The sequence below is a fragment of the Ptychodera flava genome, chromosome 8 (assembly GCF_041260155.1).
Source record: "Ptychodera flava strain L36383 chromosome 8, AS_Pfla_20210202, whole genome shotgun sequence".
Taxonomy (NCBI): domain Eukaryota; kingdom Metazoa; phylum Hemichordata; class Enteropneusta; family Ptychoderidae; genus Ptychodera; species Ptychodera flava.
The window spans coordinates 45,475,666-45,494,764 of record NC_091935.1 but is presented as its reverse complement, the minus strand read 5'-3'; the positions used below and the strand labels follow the sequence as shown (position 1 = coordinate 45,494,764).

Below are 19,099 nucleotides of genomic sequence, written 5' to 3'. Positions count from 1 at the left end.
CAATATCAAAAAACTAACAAGCAGTTTGTCAAAGTTATATGTTGCATCAACACAACAAATATCAAGTCCGTAAATGCTGCAGATATTTGAGGGGAGAGACATCCTCAAAAACAGACATACATATACATTCATACATACATATATACAGACAGACGCTGGATGGATACCCATCCCAATAACTTCTATAGACTATAGTCTATAGTAGCCAAAAAATCTAAATTAAATATATTATAGAAATAACGGGTGACGCGCTGTCCATTAATGTTTATTTGTGGGCAAGGGCGTGAGGAAAGCCAAAAATTAGCCGAGCCCGTTAATTTAGCTTTCCTCTCGCCCGCGCCCACAAATAAACGTTAATGGTCAGAGCAGAGTCTGTTATTTCCTGGACCATTATATTATCAGCGAACCCAAGAAAACTGTCAAAATTTCCGAAAATTTGACGCGCAAACGACAACTGGGCCCCAGAAACTTATTCATATTCACAGGCATGTAAACAAACCATTACTGTGGTCAGTCACGTGGTTCAGCTCAACCAATTGAAATGCGACGGGCAGGGCATGGTAATATAATCACTCTTAATGTCATGCATTCACTGTCAATATTTTATCAGACACTATAAATTTTAGCATATTTTCCTGGCTTTAAAATCATAACTTGCTTGAATTAAAACACCAGACTTCTTGGCATGTAAAATTTTAATATTTACACTTATTTCTGAAGCTGCAGACGAACATGATTTTTGCAAGTTTAAAGATAATGTCTTTCATCATATCTTTGGCATTGTACAGCATTTATGACATGTAACTCACCTCAGGCATAAATTGTTGTCCTTCATACTTCTGTTTCAACTCTGAAAATATTTGAGAAATATCTTCAAATCTTTTCTTCGCTTGTTGTACTTGATTTGTACCCTCAACATTAGCAAACAAGACGATCTTGAGTTTCCTGAGTGGTAACCCAGCCTTTATCCAATTGACAGCGCCCTCTACCATGCTTTGCAGCATGATCTTCTTTGGGAATCCCTGTACAAAAGTGAAAGTGTGTAAGACACACTGGAAACATTGCCTGGCAGATAGACTTGAAAAGATTCCACAATACTGTCTGGTGACCTTTCAGTGATGACTCCTGACCTTTCAGTGTCCATGACCTTGAACCAACGCATACAGTTTCAATAATTATAATTTCCAGCTGATCAAATTTTGCTCATTAGTCTATTAGTCTGATTTTTGATGAACAAACATAGAGTTATATACAGGCATTTTTTTAATTATACATTTGAAAGCGTGATGAAATTTTTCTCTTACCCTTATTTGTATTTATTTTACATCAAATTGTCGTATTGTTTTGCATGGTTTGACGACTAGAAATGAATGCTAACAGTAAACGCTAACAAATTAGCATCATTATTTCCTACTGGTATCACTGAAAAATATGTAAGCAATCAGGAGAATCTTGCCTATTGTTGTGGAAAGATAAAAATGATTATTTCAGTTTATTGTACGTTTGGTTTTGATAGTCCTGACTGTTCACTTATCAATCTGAAATTTCATTACTTCCTGAGAATCACCTGAGAAGGGGATGAGCACAGTCACAAAATCTGACTGACCCCTATGAGTAGATCATGACTGTAAAATTTTGTCGTGAGTGTGACAACAATTGTAGCAAATTGAAGTATCTCCTTCACAGAAGTACCCTGAGAAATTCTGTGGGATTCTGAAATTCTTTAGGATTGTGATAGGAATTCAAACCATCCAATAGGATTTGCCATGAGAATTTTACAAGATGATCAAACTTACATTATCACTGAAAACATGCAAATGCTGAGTAGTCTCATTTGAATCCTGTAGAGCTTTCTAATGCATGATTCCTATGATATATTTGTATGACATTATCTATCACTAATACCAGTATTTCATAAAAATTTGATGGAGCTAACTCTGTCACTATGTTTGGCTTTCCATTGTAACTGGGTATATAGACATACCTGATCTCCTGTTGTAAGCAATGGTGTGATAACTCTACCGTCTTGGTTACGGAGTATAGACACCAAACAACGGAAAACATCACCAACCAGTTCTGCTGGATGCCCACGCATCAACCTGAAAGAATAATTGTCTAAAATACTATCACAATATTCTTTATATGATCAACATATATTTGGAAACACAGACGAAATGAAATTTTATGTGCAACAAGTTTTGTAATTACTAAAAGAAACCAATTAATAGTATTTGGTTCTTCTTCAAGACATATTGGACTATATGCAGTTTGCTGAAAAAAGCAAGGAATCAGAGCTGAATTAATGTAAAATGTCAAAAATACAAAATTTGTGTATTTGGTGAGTTTACCTTGTCCATACAGACATCTGCATTATTAACTGAATTGGAACTCTGATATTGTTAAATAAGGCTATGAGAGCAGAGATTTCTAGTGTAGTGAATATAGCTGGTAAAGGAAAAGAAAAGACACATACAAGAATTAAGATGAATAGACAGAAAGAAGGATAGGAACTAAGGTTTATCATGCATGTAGGGTAAAACTTATACAAAATGAATAGACTGGTACAATAGATCCATTTGACCCTTCTTAGTATACATATGAATCTGGTGTTGCTCTTAAATTATACATTGACAAAGATTCATAGATTGGAAATGAAGACACAAAGAGGAAACCAAACACATGAGTGTATTATAGCCAAGAATGGAAATACATGTGAGAACAGCATAAGTAATACATGTATGGTATATTGTGAAGTATATATAAATATACTAGTGAACAAGTTTGTCAGTGAGTTGTACAGAAACAGAACAGTTACTGTAACAATTGACTTGATAAATTTGGAGGATTGGGTATTTTGTGTAAAGATTGTGCAAATAATGTACACTTTAGAAAACATTTAATTTATTATATTGATAATCTCAAAATAGTCTAATCTGGTATATAATCATTGAAAATACTTTTCACTGTAATTGAATGTCAGAATATAGATAATAATATACAGAAATAAAGAAGAAGACACAAGTATGACCTGATGGTAAGTCTAATTTCATTCCATGATTCCAGTGTACATAAACAAAATTTCAGACTTAGAGTTTGATGGTTCAATACTTACTTTCTATGTTCAAAACAAAGCACTCGCCCATAGCTGTATTTGGCTGGTAAAGGCTTGGACCACCAACAGGAATACAACTTCCTAAGGTCTTCTTCCTTATCTTTGGCTAAATCTTCTACACTCAATTTGAGGTGATTGTCCAAAGCACCAATCAGAGATAGAGGTGTTGGTGAATAATCACCTGTCAATCAAATCAACAAATCAATGACATCAGATGATTGTCAAAAGCACCAATCAGAGACAGAGGTGTTGGTGAATAATCACCTGTCAATCAAATCAACACATCAAATGATCAATGACATCAGATGATTTTTGAATTGATGGCAGTTACCAGTGTACTGAATTAATGGCAGTTACCAGTGTACTGAATTGATGGCAGTTACCATGTACTGCTACTACAACTACTGTAACTGATGACAGACTGTGTAGACTTGACAATAGCTTAATAAAATCAATATAGAAGTCATAATATCATTTTGCAAATTAATTATGACAAGTGTTATTGATGATTATTGGTGGATACAGGGAGATAATTTTGGGAGAGAAATGCCTTTCTTTTCTGGGTAAAGTTTTGTCAGCATTAACCAATCATGAGTGATATGGTATTTGCATATTGTTACAACTAGTACCATTGATTTTATTCACACTATTGCAATATACTGTTTGTTATACATATGTGGTCAATTTTGAAATTATTTGACATATTGTCATTAAACTGACGGGCCATACTGCATTTACTGTATACTATTCAAATCACTAAAACTCTACTAATTATTCAGTATTAACATCTGTAAAATGTAGACAGTACTTGTTAATCTGATGTTTATGTCTAATTTCATGTCATTGTCAACGATTCTACTTGTTAAGGTTGGTGACTACCCATGGTGATATAATCTAGGGTTTGTTAGCACGCTATGATCAACTTAATGTTACTGGAGCATTATGAAGCTTTCAAGGATTTGTAGTCTCCTTCGTCAGATGCAAGGGTGGAATGAACAATTGACGCAGAAACATTAAGTTGATCATAGCATGTTACTAATTCCTAGATCATATTATATTTAAGATCAACATGGCTACTTTGTCTTTTACCAATGGCAATATAGTGTACAATCAGCCAATTATTTTATTAAAACCAGTAAACATTTGGAAATACTAGAAAATATCATTGTAATAGTGTCATTTTCTTGAAACTTTAAAATAATACTTGGAATGAGAAGTTGTTTTGGAAAATATATTCGATAAGTTGTGTCATGCTAGTTTTCATGACATGGCAAAATTATACCTCCTTGGACAGACTTCAGAACCTGCAATAGAACAGTTGACATTACAGTTCTTCTTGGTACTTTTAATAAATTTATATCAATATACCTTTGTATATATTCACTGCATTATCAGCAACACACATTTTTTCCTCATTCAATCTAAAAACCATTAATTTGTACAGTAATATTTTACAATCCTACAACAGCATTAAATAGCAATCTGTTGTCCTTATTCAATTCCATACATGCTTGAGCGCTGAGATGAACTGCCTAAAAGGAAACAACATGCGAAATAGCAGCCGATATAGCTCCGCCGTTTTGTGTAGAGAATAAATATTTTTGACACATGTGTTAATTGATAAAGAAGGTGGCAATCTTTGATAGTTCGTGCATTCAGGAAGGCCTGACAAATATTGCCAAAATAGCTGAAAAAATACACAATTGCAGATAGGACAAAATTATGTTCACAGCCTTAACCACTGTCTCACAACATATATCCTGGGTTGGTATAGGTCATTTAAGGTCACAGACTGAGAACATTACCTTAATTATACAAATTTGGGAGTTTTCTTGAGCAGATGTATCTAATGAATAGCATCCTTGGGACTTTTAAATAATTACAAATTAAGCTATCAGACAAGTAGTTTTGAGAACAAATTTTCTTAAAAAATGTTTTCTTGAAGAGAAGTGACAAAATTGTCTTAATACAAATTTGTATATTTTAGAACAATAATCACATATCCAACTATTGTCATCCCTGGGCATCTGTACAAGAAATATACCGGTAGAAGCTGTCTGTCCAGCAGTTTTAAAGACAAAATATTTCTTACAATTTTTTGACCAAAATGAGAAAACTTGTCTAAAAATAATAATTTTTGCCAATTCTGTTGTAATTTCAATAAATTAGAAAGGTAACATCCTTGCAAGTATCCAACCCAATTTTGAGAGCAATTTGGCCGGCGGTTTCAGAGAAGAATGATTTTTACTTAAAATGAGGAAAACCAAAAACTTCAGCAAAAATACAAAATTCAAGACATCTTCACGATATACATAAAAGTGAACGTCTACCTAAGGTACTTGTACACTAATTGCGGTTCTTGAGTTATTAATTTTTTACCATTTTCATATTTTTTAAGCTCATATGCATAATTGGGGCAATGCAAACTTCATTTGAACAAAATCTAATGTATATCCCAGGATGCATCCATACACCAAATACCAAGCTAAAATGTGCAGTGGTTTGCATGGTTTTGATGTTGACGGACATACTGTACTTACACATACACACATACATACAGATGCCACTGACTTCAGCTTATATGATAAGCTCACATTGGTATACCAAATGTGAGCTAAAAAGTAAGATTTGAACACTACTTTTTCTCATCATATATTTGTCTAATTTATATTGTGTCATATGCAATTATATAGAAAATGGTAGTATTTTTACTCTTGCGTAGCATTTCCCTTGACTATTACTAGATTATGTTCATAGTTTTGTTATTAGACCAAAAAAAATAAATTATGCTGTTCCGATAACATGGTTTTCAAAAATAGGGTAGGTAGGTCGGCAGGAATTTTTTTTTAAAAATATTTTTATTTTCAAATATGCATTTTTCAGGAGTTCAAGGTGGTCCAACACTGGCCACATTTCAAGAAAAATGTGTCAATATAAAAGGAAAAAATACATAGAAGATATGATCCTCGTTCAAGCAAAATTCAAATGCTAAATAACTAAAGCGTGATTTTTACTGCCGTGCTTACGAAGCTCTAAATAGCGTCAGCAAGTAAAAAATAGGGTAGGTCGGATTATCGGAACAACACGATTATTTTTGTTCGGCCTTAGCTCTATTGATTTCTTTTCAACAAACACATGACCTTTCTGAATATTTTTTAGTACAGTTAGAAATTTCTGGAAATTGTTCTTGTAAACCCTATCTACCATCTATAGCACAAGTACAATATTTCCTTGCATTCAATGATAATTTGATGGCATATCTCAGCCTAGAAGGACCACTTATAAATTTTAGACTTATCCTTTATAAATTGAGAAACAGTCAGATGTGACATGTAGTGTTTAACTGATTCATTGTATACTAGTTTGTGTTTGATGACCAGGCAGCTTTAAAACAGTGAATATATGGGGAAGTCAGGAGGGGATACAAACTTTGAAAATTTGATGTCAAATAGGCAGTACTTTGAACAACTGACGCTAATATTTTTGCCCCTTTAAGTTTATCACTTTTTGCATAACTCTCCCTTCCTGTTCATCCTTTTTCAAGTGACCCTCCCTTCCCATTCTTCAGCACCTAAACTGCACCAGAGTCCCCGGCCGTAAATAGTGGCGGTTCCCAAGTCACGATCACTACCTCAGCATCGTTGAACTTGAAGCCTATTTGTATTAATTAACCCTTTGAGCTCAAAAGTCAATATTTGTAACCGTTATAAAATATACCTTTGTAAGTCAATTTTTGTTAGATTTTTGCCAAAATTTTTAAAAAAGTGTGGCCAATGAAATTGTGTATTCATTTGGTCCAAAATTATCAGAAAAATTACAGAAAAGTTCATGAAAATTGGTAAAATATTGCCCTTTGGCGGGAAAAAAATATGGCATTCAAAAGGTTTAATGTGTTTACACTTTTATAAATTCCATTTCAATGAACACACTGACACATCATAACATCTTCCATAGCGCAGGGCATAAGAAGTTAGTTGGCATTTCTTTAGCTTTCAGTTCAAGTACACCAGCATATGTGTTGAGATACATTTACAAATGACTTACCACGAAATGCAGACACCATAAGAACATCAACTTCATCTTCCTTCTTCAGTTTGGTGATGTCACCAAAGCAGAGGTCGATTTCATTTTTTCCGCTTTCTGTCAGAATTGTTATCGTGTTTTCTGTTATTATACCAGACATCTTTTGTCCAACTATCATAACCGAGATCACATGAATCAATGAAACAGTACTCGTTGACACACCTTCACTCCGGCTTCAGCCTGTCAGTTGAGCATGAAATATCAACGCGCATATACATATGATATGTTATGACATGTTATGATCTGCGGTCTAAGGGAATTTATGACAGAATCCATTCATGATTTCACTATGAGGGGACATCGCCGCTCCGATAAATAGATACTAAACGACGAACATTCTCGACGTAAACTGTACACATAGAGGTGTTGCTTGGTTACTCGGACACATCGAGTTTGACAGTTCCTACATGTGAAATGAGCGCACACTGATATTTCCTGGTGGCGAAAAGAATGCTTGCCGAGTGCTGCGTGCTAAAACCCCTGCTGCAGGCAGGATACAAACATGTACACTTCACTCTGTCTGCAGACACAAACAAAACGTAGCCGAGCTACGTAGCCGCCTTCCACTGTGACCTTTGACCCCGATATAGCTTTCTGACAATGTTGGCTTTTTCGAGAGCCAGCTTGTAGCAAAAAGGATATAAACTTAAGTAAGGCACAATTCGGTGGAAAAATTTTCTAAACTACATTGAAAATATACAGTACAATCGAATAAGGGACTGGACATAAATTACGGCGGGGAGGGCTGCCATTTTTCGCGCAAGCATTTTGAAGGCCAGGTCATGAAATCTGAAATTCTGATAAATTGTCCAAATGTTACTGCAATAGAACTAATGACAATATATTTACTTGAGAAAGGTGATGTGAATATATATTTCTACAAAACATCACCTATGGAAACTAGATCAAATAGATGAGGAGATACTAACTTGTATTAGTGTCATTTTATGAAACTTTACAAAGCCACAACATTATTGGTAAGAAATGTAATTAGACTTTGATTTAGACATGTGGCTGCAACACAATTATCATGATTATGGTGCAATTGCATTATAGCCTAGTAACTGGGATGTGTCACATACTGCCTTGAACAAATGTGTTCATCAATCACCAACTATTAAAAGAGATGATATCTTGTGATGCTATGTGTGTGCACCGCTACTTCCAACACAGTCCCTCTATCCATGGATAGAGGGACTGTGTTCCAACACAAGAACATGAAATCAATCAATTTTGTGAATTGCAAACACAGGAAATCCAGATGATAGAATTACAATACTATTGCAATTCATTTCACCACCAAGGTTTTTCCTGGTGTGATAGCAACATCCTCCCCCACCGATCTCTCTGCTCTAAAAAAATTTGAGGATCCCTTGGGGTAGCTTTTTATTTTCTGATTGATCACTCAATACCTCTGGCCCAAGGCTATACGTAATGACTGCTTCCTTCCAAGATCAGCAGGTGGCTATTTTAGCGCCCTCTACAGAGGTCTTAAAGAATGCTGTCTATGAACATTTGCCCAGCTATTGGTATTTCAGTCAGTCGATAACAAGTTTATATGGAAAGCTAACTTCTCATTTAGACATGAAGTATTGACAAATGAACAATTTGTAACTAATGTTATGGCAATATCTTTAAAGTTACCAAACTTCAGCTTGACTTCATCTATTAAACTGGAGAGAAGTCCAAAAAAGAGGCGAAAGTGGCAACTCCAATAGACTGCTAAAAAATTAAGACCATACTTGAAAACATGCATACAAATACATGTACTTCCATGCAAAATTCATCAATGCATGTTTTTGCACATAAATTACATTACTCAGATTTGTATTGTGTCCAAAGGATATCGCATTTTGCTTGCCAGTGTATGTCACTCAGTCTGTGCAGTAAGGCTATATCACAATGGATTCACAGCTCAAGTCATTTGGGATTTTTGTTCACCACAAAATCACTACATTCTGATAAACAACTGTCACTTTTGCACAATCACATTGTTCCACTAAGATGCCTCTTTCCATTCTGTGTTTGTCAGGTTGTGTCTTTATACACTGGCATGAAGCCAGTGGGTTTTTCATTTGTTTTGAAGCACTTTGGCCATGAAACACACTGTAAATAAATGACACTACATTTTGCATGTGGAAGAATATTATTTATTTGAAAATGTGGAGATGTTGACAAATTCTGAATGATATTCACAATTAATACACTACAAATTACAAAACATTTGACTGCACAGAGTAGGATTTTATATGTGAAAATAAAACAGTGTGTCAAGAGGAGTAAATAAAATGACTAGTGTAACTGAAATATATCTAATACAAGCAACATCAAAAATTAAATGTGAAGTAGTTGATAGAAGTTCAGATTTAGTGGTATGTGCAGTTGCATGTATCTTAAACAGTGTTGTCATTCATCTTCCATTGTCATGTCACATGGTTTGCCAACCACCATTGTCATGTCACATGGTTTGCCAACCAACATTGTCATGTCACATGGTTTGCCAACCACCATTGTCATGTCACATGGTTTGCCAACCACCATTGTCATGTCACAAAGTTTGCCAACCACCATTGTCATGTCACATGGTTTGCCGACCACCATTGTCATGTCACATGGTTTGCTGACCATCTGTTCATAATCATATGGTTATGACTTGAAGACATTTCAAACACTGTAAAAATCTTGTACAGACTCAACATTAATTGCAGCACAATATTTTTATCAGTCTGTACACTTGAATAGCATATCAAAGAATAATTTAAACACATCAACACTGACATAAAAACAATGCTACAAAGTACATGTATATGAATATATAAATAGTGAACATCTGGGCTAAAACAATGTCCTAAGTGTTATTGTATACATTTTGTATAAAATGGATCACTACAATTGTTTACTTAAAAAAACCCAAAGTTTATCTAGGTATTCAACAGTGATCTGTAGCTCATCTTTCTACAGCCTGTTCAATGTATGTATCCACTGTGTTCACCCTATTCACAGTGTACAGGGCAAGTAGTCACACTGACCATCATAAATACACTGAGTTGATAAGGCAAGTCATAACACATGTATTGATCACTTTGATTTGTAAGTCTAGACACTTCCAAAGTCTGTCTTTCTCTAATTATCCAATAAACGCTGTCATATATACAAATTGCCAAGGTAAAATTTTAACTATTTAAGTTTTAAATTACTTGACTAAAACTATCTCATTTATCAAATAAAATTCTGTAGATGTGATCTTCATATCATTAAAAACCTATAGTTATTGCAAGCATTACATCCCTGGCATGTTACGTAGCTGTAGTTTTTCAAATAAAAGAGTTACATTTGGGTTAAAAAAATTGCAGTTTCTTTATCTGGTTTGCTAACAAAAGAGTTTGATGGAAATATTCCTGATACACAATGACAATACATTTTCACATTTATGTGTCCAATACGTCATGTGATTCTTGAGCTGACTGTTCTAATAGCAATGTTACAAATGGAACAATTATTTGTTTTCAAAACAATGGAACTGACTTTGTTGGTCTGAAATCTGTAAATGGTTATCTACTGAAATTACAGTACATTTCCAACCCATATTATTTGACATTTTGATATTCTCACCTCATCAGTCCATTTCAAATTACTTTCTTTAAGATTGTTTTGTTGGAAACGAATATTCGAATCTAAATAGGGTGGATGTATTCCCTGTAGATCTTAACTGCATGTATGTGTACTGTAATGCTGTGAAGTATACAGTACATCCATTATTACAGGGACTTGTTACTTTCCAAGACACTATTGAAAATTGCTAGTTTTGCCACAAGACAATCACAATAATAAGTAATAATAATAATGAGAATAACAAATGAACATGTGCAAGTATGAGTGGCATATGCATAGTAATGGTATTACATCTGAGATGTATCATGATCATGGGTCAACTTCAACCACAACCAATAATACTGTGTCCAAAATTTACAAGTGGCAATAGCTCAGGCGAAAAATACTTCTGTGAGAATTGTTCATAAAACAGAAAGAACTGACAAACTTCATTCAATATTCAATAATGTACATTGTACAGGTTTGGCACGCAAAATGATCCTACATCTAAAATTTACTACAGAACTTAACCAAACCTTTATGCATGTGGTCACCCTGGGCAGTATCACCTACCGTTGCATGTAGTAATCAGACTACAGAGCAACTCAATCAAAGATTGCACTATTTAATATACATATGACATCATTACCTATGACATATGCTATCTGTCTTTCATCACATTGATCAATGTGACATCATTACCTATGACATATGCTATCTGTCTTTCATCACATTGATCAATGTGACATCATTACCTATGACATATGCTATCTGTCTTTCATCACATTGATCAATGTGACATCATTACCTATGACATATGCTATCTGTCTTTCATCACATTGATCAATGTGACATCATTACCTATGACATATGCTATCTGTCTTTCATCACATTGATCAATGTGACATCATTACCTATGACATATGCTCTCTGTCTTTCATCACATTGATCAATGTGACATCATTACCTATGACATATGCTATCTGTCTTTCATCACATTGATCAATGTGACATCATTACCTATGACATATGCTATCTGTCTTTCATCACATTGATCAATGTGACATCATTACCTATGACATATGCTATCTGTCTTTCATCACATTGATCAATGTGACATCATTACCTATGACATATGCTCTCTGTCTTTCATCACATTGATCAATGTGACATCATTACCTATGCTCTGTCTTTCATCACATTGATCAATGTGACATCATTACCTATGACATATGCTATCTGTCTTTCATCACATTGATCAATGTGACATCATTACCTATGACATATGCTATCTGTCTTTCATCACATTGATCAATGTGACATCATTACCTATGACATATGCTCTCTGTCTTTCATCACATTGATCAATGTGACATCATTACCTATGCTCTGTCTTTCATCACATTGATCAATGTGACATCATTACCTATGACATATGCTATCTGTCTTTCATCACATTGATCAATGTGACATCATTACCTATGCTCTGTCTTTCATCACATTGATCAATGGTAAAAGAGAAATAGGTATCTCCAGATCTTTCTCAGTACAATTGTAACTTTTAAATCATTTTTAGATCCAAATTACAAGATTTTGTTCAAAAACAGAAATGGTGGTATCATTCTGCTGTAGCTGTAACAATGTGAGTTGTAATGAGAAATATGTCCAATTATATTATCATGGAAAGAAATGTCAAAATATTTCATCATTCATATACATTTACACTTTACATTTGCTTGCAGTCAAAAATTTAAAATTAACTTTTACTATGATTGATGCCAACATTTCTTCAACAGAGCTCACTAGATTAGCATTTGCTTGACAGCAAATCTATATATCACACACTTTTTCTTAAAGTATTTACAGTATATGTACTGCTGTCTCCACATTTTCATTTCAAAGAAGTTTTTAAAAAAATACCATTGGAAAAGTGACAATGGCAGTGGTGACAGAGTTACCTTTTCTTTATTCAAATCATTTATTCATTTTGTCACACTGGTTTGACCACTTTTGTTACTACAATCTTCATTAACAGCACGTTAATAACACACAATTCAAATCAAGAATACACTTGATTACTATAACTCTAAATTGCTAAACTGACTTTTGTTAGCATTCTACTCGATAGGCAAGACTTGACTAGAATGTAAATATTTTATTTGCATTAATCATGCATTAATTCACAGACAAGCAAGGGAGAAGCAGAGTGCAAAGGTATGTCAATTCTTTGAGCACTTTTTGAACAAAATTCAGGCAATATTCTCGGCAAAAAAAACATACTCCCTTTATATTCTTTGTGAACCAACCTTGCACAATCAACAACAGACTACAAAACTTACACACTGGGATTTTATCCCGCAAAACAGCTGTGATAATGACATAGTAAAATCACAAATCAAATCAAAATTTCATTGCCAACAACAAGGTTTACATTTGAACTGCAAGGTTTTCAATTCTCTTGAATATCATCTGTATCAACACTCCAGCAGGACATGAAGTCCCCAAATTCAATTCAGTATCTATACAATTTTGCAAGTTCAACTTTTCAGCTAAACTTGTCACTTTTCAACAGATGCTGTTACTAATATTTCATGGCAATGTGTTTTTGATATTTGTTCAAGAGAAACAAAGATAGGAAAACTTAAAGGATGAATATTTCTGATTCTTGCTTTTCGAATGAGATTTGAAAGTAAAGGACAGTAAAGTTGCTGTTCAGCTCACAAATACTAATACAACACTCGCCAAAGTATTTATCAGTAGGGAAGAAATTAGGCTGTATCAAGTAAAGTGTGAATGAAGCGATCACAGTGGCTCCAACAATTGATTTATCCACTTTAACTTTCCTCTGTTTGGTAAGAAATAATAAAAACACATAGCTTCTTCCATTGAATGAAATTGTCTCTGAGTGGCCGACTATTTGAGTAGCTATGGGATCTGATAAAGGTCATTCAACCTTTCTTCATGTTGTATTGTTTATTACATCTCCAATAAATACTTGCAAATTGTTCTCTTTCAAGAGTGTTCCATCATCTTTCATCAAGATGAGAATCATCAGTTCTATATTCTAGGTTTTTTACATTCTTTATAAGGAAGGAAAAAACAAAGACTATGATAACATAACTGGAGTAAAGAATGTACAAAAGACAACTAATAACTTGTTTTGTCACTTGGAAGATCACAAGCACCAAAGTAAACTAGACCTTATACAACCTGTTTAAAAAGTTTCAAATACTGATAGCCTGAGCTGCACAGATGAGTTGTACTTAAAGTTGAAAAGACTAGACAATTATGTCCTCTGAAGAACAGTGTGATACCTTGAAAGACAGTGAGAGATTTGGTAATGTCCCTGTAACTCTATGGATATATTATGCTAGGGTATTAATGTAACACTAATGCAACATTGTTATATCCTGGCCGATGAAAACTAAACAAGAGATTACTCACCAAGAGTATTTCAATGATACAAACAGTCCTGTCATCATCCAAATAATTCATATTGCTAAACTGTGACCATTGAGAAATTCAGGGTTTTTACAAAACCAGGTCTGTAGAGTGATTCCAATTTACTAGTAGGTTTATGCATGATAGCATAGTATTACTAAGTTGTTTACATACTAGATGACGCCATAATGTCAATTCTTCTTGCTTGTTTCACTTTTGAACTTGTACAGAACCCACAGATATACCAAAAACACATCATCATATACGAATTCAAAATATGTTTCAAAGATATGTGCTATTGTGTTCAATAAATTAATTTCTAATTGACTTTGGGAACCCCTTGTATCAGTAAAATATTGTACTTTAATTGGCACTATAGTACAACAAGAATACTGTGGGAATTGAAAAATTGTCAAATTTATAATAATTCATAGACTATCTCATTATTCAAACAAAAAAGTTATCACATATATTAATCACATCTACTCCTGTCTACAGAACCATAATTTCTTTACAATTTTTAATCATTATGTAAATCTTTGAGCTGTTTTATTGCTTTCAAAAGCATGACATGGCTAATGTCATATCTAATAACAATTCCTTGTATGCAAATAACGCATCAAATCAGAGCAAGACCATCTGGTTTTATAAGCTCAGAATACTTTAGCCAACAAAATATAATTTCTCTGATTTTCTGGCCAAATTCTGCCAGAAAATGCTATTATTTGTAATAAAGTTTTGCAGCCCTACAAATCTGGAAATAAAATCCCCCGGTATGTGTTCTAGACGTCAAGCCAAACAGTGTGTGAGTTTAACCTTTCAATAATTTACTTCTTGAATAATTTGACCTTACATAACAACTGGGTAAATGCAAAACTACAGCAGTGAAGAGATCACAATATTCTATTGTACTTCTCATTATGATCTAGTTTTGTATACATATAAAACAAGACAGATTAACCTGTGGGTTTACATTTTACTTATCTACACTATCTATAATTATAGATTTCTTAATTTTCTGATGGATTTTCCCTTCATGGTCAAAACTGATGACAGAGTATAAATAAGTTGCTGTAGTTGCAGTGAACAGTGAGAATATCTTGCAGCCATTGTCAATCTGATGTTCATACTACAAAAAAGAAAAACTTGACTTTGGATTGAAGCAGGGAATTCTGACTGAAAATATCATATAACAGTTTTCTATCAATGTCTTTTTTCATTTTCAAGTTGAAAACTGTTTCTGCAACGCAGAAAGTTTGAAACTGAGAAAAACTGAGGCAGTATAACCCTGACCAGTATCAGAAGTATTCCTTGTCAAAAAGACTGTAATTTGTAGATTTGTTGTCATACCAAATAACACCGACATCCTTTTGAAGCGTCTTCATCTTTGACTTCCATTACTTGACCTCCCCATTTCAGCCGGAATGTGCCAGTTCTCCATTTAATATTTGGATCAAACAGAGCTTCAATAAATGCTAGGATTGCCAGAACTTCCCTTGTTATCCATGCTACTGTATATTCAAATTTGTTGAATGGTAATGGACCATTCTGAAATTGAAGAGAATGATATTCATCATCAGTTTGTACCAGTTTGGCAAGTTCTGGTCATCTTCAACATTTCATGTATCTTAGCAGTCATTTGTTTAACCCAGCAAACCATGTATTTTGAATGATTTAACTTACCACAAATCATGATACATTCATATTTTGCAATATGGTCATCATGTCATCAGTAGCACACTGCAGTATAGTATACTCAATGCATTTACTGTTTTCTTATTGAAAGAACTGTGAAAAATTATGGTCCATGTAATTCTGAAACTTTAAAGGTTTGTTTGGTCCAAAATGAATGATTGACATACAAGTTACAGTACAATATATCATAACAATATATTGATGGTGCAAATACAGTGATCTAATTGGTCGAGATGCGTAAAGAACCGTGGTATATTCGCGATATACCACAGTTGGCACATGTGATACCTTTTGGAAAGAGCAAAAATCTTTTCTGACATTCCATGCTAGAATTTCAATATACTGCTATGATATGATAGCAATAAATCACACCCAGAGATGGTATACCAATCAGTTTTGACCAGTTCACTTCATATATGCACTCTATATTGCTCGTGCATATATGTCATGAATTGGTAAAAATTTCGTGGTATACCATCACTGGGTGTGCTTTATTGCCTTACTATATTATCTGTACTAGCCATTTATAGATTTGATAGTCACTGAAAGGTTCTCTACAGGAATGGCATGCTGAACTACGGTTTGAAAAAGGACAATTGAAAGTTCTTCCACTTCAAACATTTTACATTCTATCATGAACTACCCCTTGCAGTTTTCTAAAACTTAATAGCTACTCACTAGACCTGGATATTCACTAGAGCTGAACACATGTGATCAGAGTCACATGGCATGGTGCGAACTGCTATATTAGTCGCAAGATGGATTAGTTATAGCAGAAGACTACACTATGTAGGAGACAATTAATCTTTAGTGAGGTTTAAGATTTTCAAATTCTTAGTTTTGCAGAATCCCCTCTTTAAGGTAGAATATGTCTCCAGGACAGCCATTCAGATATTCACATTATTACACAGGACAGCCATTCAGATATTCACATTATTACACAGGACAGCTATTCAGATATTCACATTATTACAATCTTTTTCTGGTGTAACTCTAATAGGGGCTCATATGGTCTTAGTTTTGTGAAAAATTAAAAATTTAACTTTTCCCTGTAGAGCTCAGTAAACACAGGGATGGCAGCCATTTTGAATCACAAATACATGTATCAGTAAATATTAGGTTATTTGTTTCTGTAGTACCAAATTTGCACGGCGACCTCAAATTACTATTCTTAATTTGGTAGGAGAATGGTTGAAAGGTTCCTTAGGGGATGCACAGGATACACCTGGAGGCATGATTGTTTCTTCTGAAGTCAGTTTATCCAAGTGTTTGCATCGTATTATATTAATTTTTAAACTTCAATTATATTGAGTACATTCACTGTCTTGAGGGAAGGAGATAAATAATTCATATTTCAATCAAAATAACCATTATCAAAAAATTCAACACGCCCCTCAAACACACAACAGCAGTTTGGAGGGCTTATTTTTCTCTTCCACTCACATTCACAATGTCTCACAATCTTCAGATACAAATTCACAATCTAGTTGACTTTTAAAACATCTATGAAACCTTTCATGTTTTCTACTTGATAATTTATATTTCCAATCTGTGTTTCTTCAACTCCAAATACATAGACTTACCTGTACTCCTAGCAGCTGTATGTAATCCAATATAAACCACACTAGTGAATGACATAGGAAAAATACTAAGGGGTGAACATGAAATAGAAAATAGACAGCCCAGGCTGTGCATGCTCCTAATGCTAGGCATTCAGTCAAGGGTTCAAATATGACTAGAGGTGGTACTGTTGCTAGTCGAAGTTTACACCATCTGTAATACAATTTGAAAAATACATCAAATTACAAATGTAGTTGAAACAATGTTGGAGTTTTGACTCTATCTCTAGTACATGCTGATATCACTAATGGGAAGTTATTTCTCAGCATGCTACATAGTAATCACAGCGCTGAAACTAAACACATGATATGACTCTGCTTTAGCATTTTGTATTTTCCAAATAAGCACATCAAAACAGTAGTTTTAATCCTTTTATTACAAAGCTGAATTTTGTGAGAGGTCTCATTTGCCTCCCAAAAATCTAAAAATACATGAGAAATTTAAGATGAAAACAGCTGCTATTGAATTTTAATACTTCAAAGTCAAACATTCATGTTCAGACTGATGATGGGCATTCAACCATAGACCCTTGAGAAAAACGGGATAGGCAACTGTGGTAAAGATCAAAGGGACTTTGGATTAGCAGAGTACGATCCTACTTGGAATAATTAAGATGTGTTAATGGGTCGGGGACGGAATGAAGCTGGACCGATTGACTGCACAACGTCCGGTTCATAGACACTGCATGCGGGTATACGGTAATAATGTTTTCGGATTACAAGTTATTTCAGATTACCCGCAAGTCCATTTTTAGAAAGAAAAGTGTTACAAATATTTTGAGAAGAATTCGTCAAAATGGTTTTAAAGTATTTTTACATATTAGTAGCAAGATTCGATGCAACTAGAAGTCTACAGGAAGTCAGTATATTGCTGTAAAGTAACAAAGTTTCAAATACAAATCCGAAATACAAATCACTGCAGTTCCAGACTTAACAGCAGTTGAAATTCGCAGAGTTGTTTACATTCCACAATCGTCCGTGTATCTCCAATTTTTTCCCTCATTTTTGCAGTTTTTTAACTAGCAAGAGTTTTCTGTAGCGTCTATGGCTAAATGTACACTGTTTTTATTATCTGGTGTTTTCTGTTGGCTTCTGCTAGAATCTAAAAAGGTGATCTTCATTGTTACCAGAACATTCACCATGACTGGTATTAAAAAAAACCTGAAAATTCTCTGTGTCATTACTCGGAACATGCCATGCAAGAGCAAAGTGTACATATTCAGAACATCAATTTGATCGTTAATGAGATTAAATGTAAGTACGAAGTATTGTTGTAGGGGACCGCTTGGCAAATAAACTGAATATATTCCAAGGTAGATCGCACAAAGAAACCACAGCAGTTACCTGCCCGTTTTTCACGAGGGTCTATGATTCAACAGGTGACATATGAAGTATAGTTTTATTTCCAAGTTTATCAAAATTTAATGTATTTGCAACTTAATTCAATCTAATAATTGTAATCTAGCACTTCCTGGGAAATATAATGGACAACACAATTTCATCTGCATAGTATCAGAGAACAAAGTTATTTGGTCACTGAGATAATATACAGCATTGT

At 34.1% G+C, this 19,099-nt stretch overlaps 2 protein-coding genes across 7 annotated transcripts in view; both read right to left on the bottom strand.

Annotated features, from left to right (window-relative positions):
• Nucleotides 1-7,757, bottom strand: part of LOC139139420 (uncharacterized) — a 35,402-nt gene extending 27,645 nt beyond the window's left edge. Inside the window, exons 1-5 of one of the 3 annotated variants that reach the window (XM_070708330.1) lie at nt 7,157-7,736; nt 3,113-3,293; nt 2,349-2,445; nt 1,985-2,099; nt 810-1,022 (exon numbers count right to left, since the gene is read on the bottom strand). In XM_070708330.1, coding sequence (XP_070564431.1) covers nt 810-1,022; nt 1,985-2,099; nt 2,349-2,445; nt 3,113-3,143 — 456 coding nt within the window. In that variant the 5' untranslated portion in view covers nt 3,144-3,293; nt 7,157-7,736. Of the gene's footprint in view, nt 1-809; nt 1,023-1,984; nt 2,100-2,348; nt 2,446-3,112; nt 3,294-7,156 lie in introns of all 3 variants that reach the window. The other 2 variants (XM_070708328.1, XM_070708329.1) reach the window with 2 other exon arrangements.
• Nucleotides 7,758-9,331: 1,574 nt separating this feature from the next.
• Nucleotides 9,332-19,099, bottom strand: part of LOC139139416 (ceramide glucosyltransferase-like) — a 39,034-nt gene continuing 29,266 nt past the window's right edge. For 2 of the 4 annotated variants that reach the window (XM_070708323.1, XM_070708324.1), the window contains 2 exons: nt 17,506-17,695; nt 9,332-15,775 (listed from right to left, as the gene is read on the bottom strand). In XM_070708323.1, the coding sequence (XP_070564424.1) occupies nt 15,572-15,775; nt 17,506-17,695 (394 nt within the window). In that variant the 3' untranslated portion in view covers nt 9,332-15,571. The remainder of the gene's footprint in view (nt 15,776-17,505; nt 17,696-19,099) is intronic. The other 2 variants (XR_011553803.1, XR_011553804.1) reach the window with 2 other exon arrangements.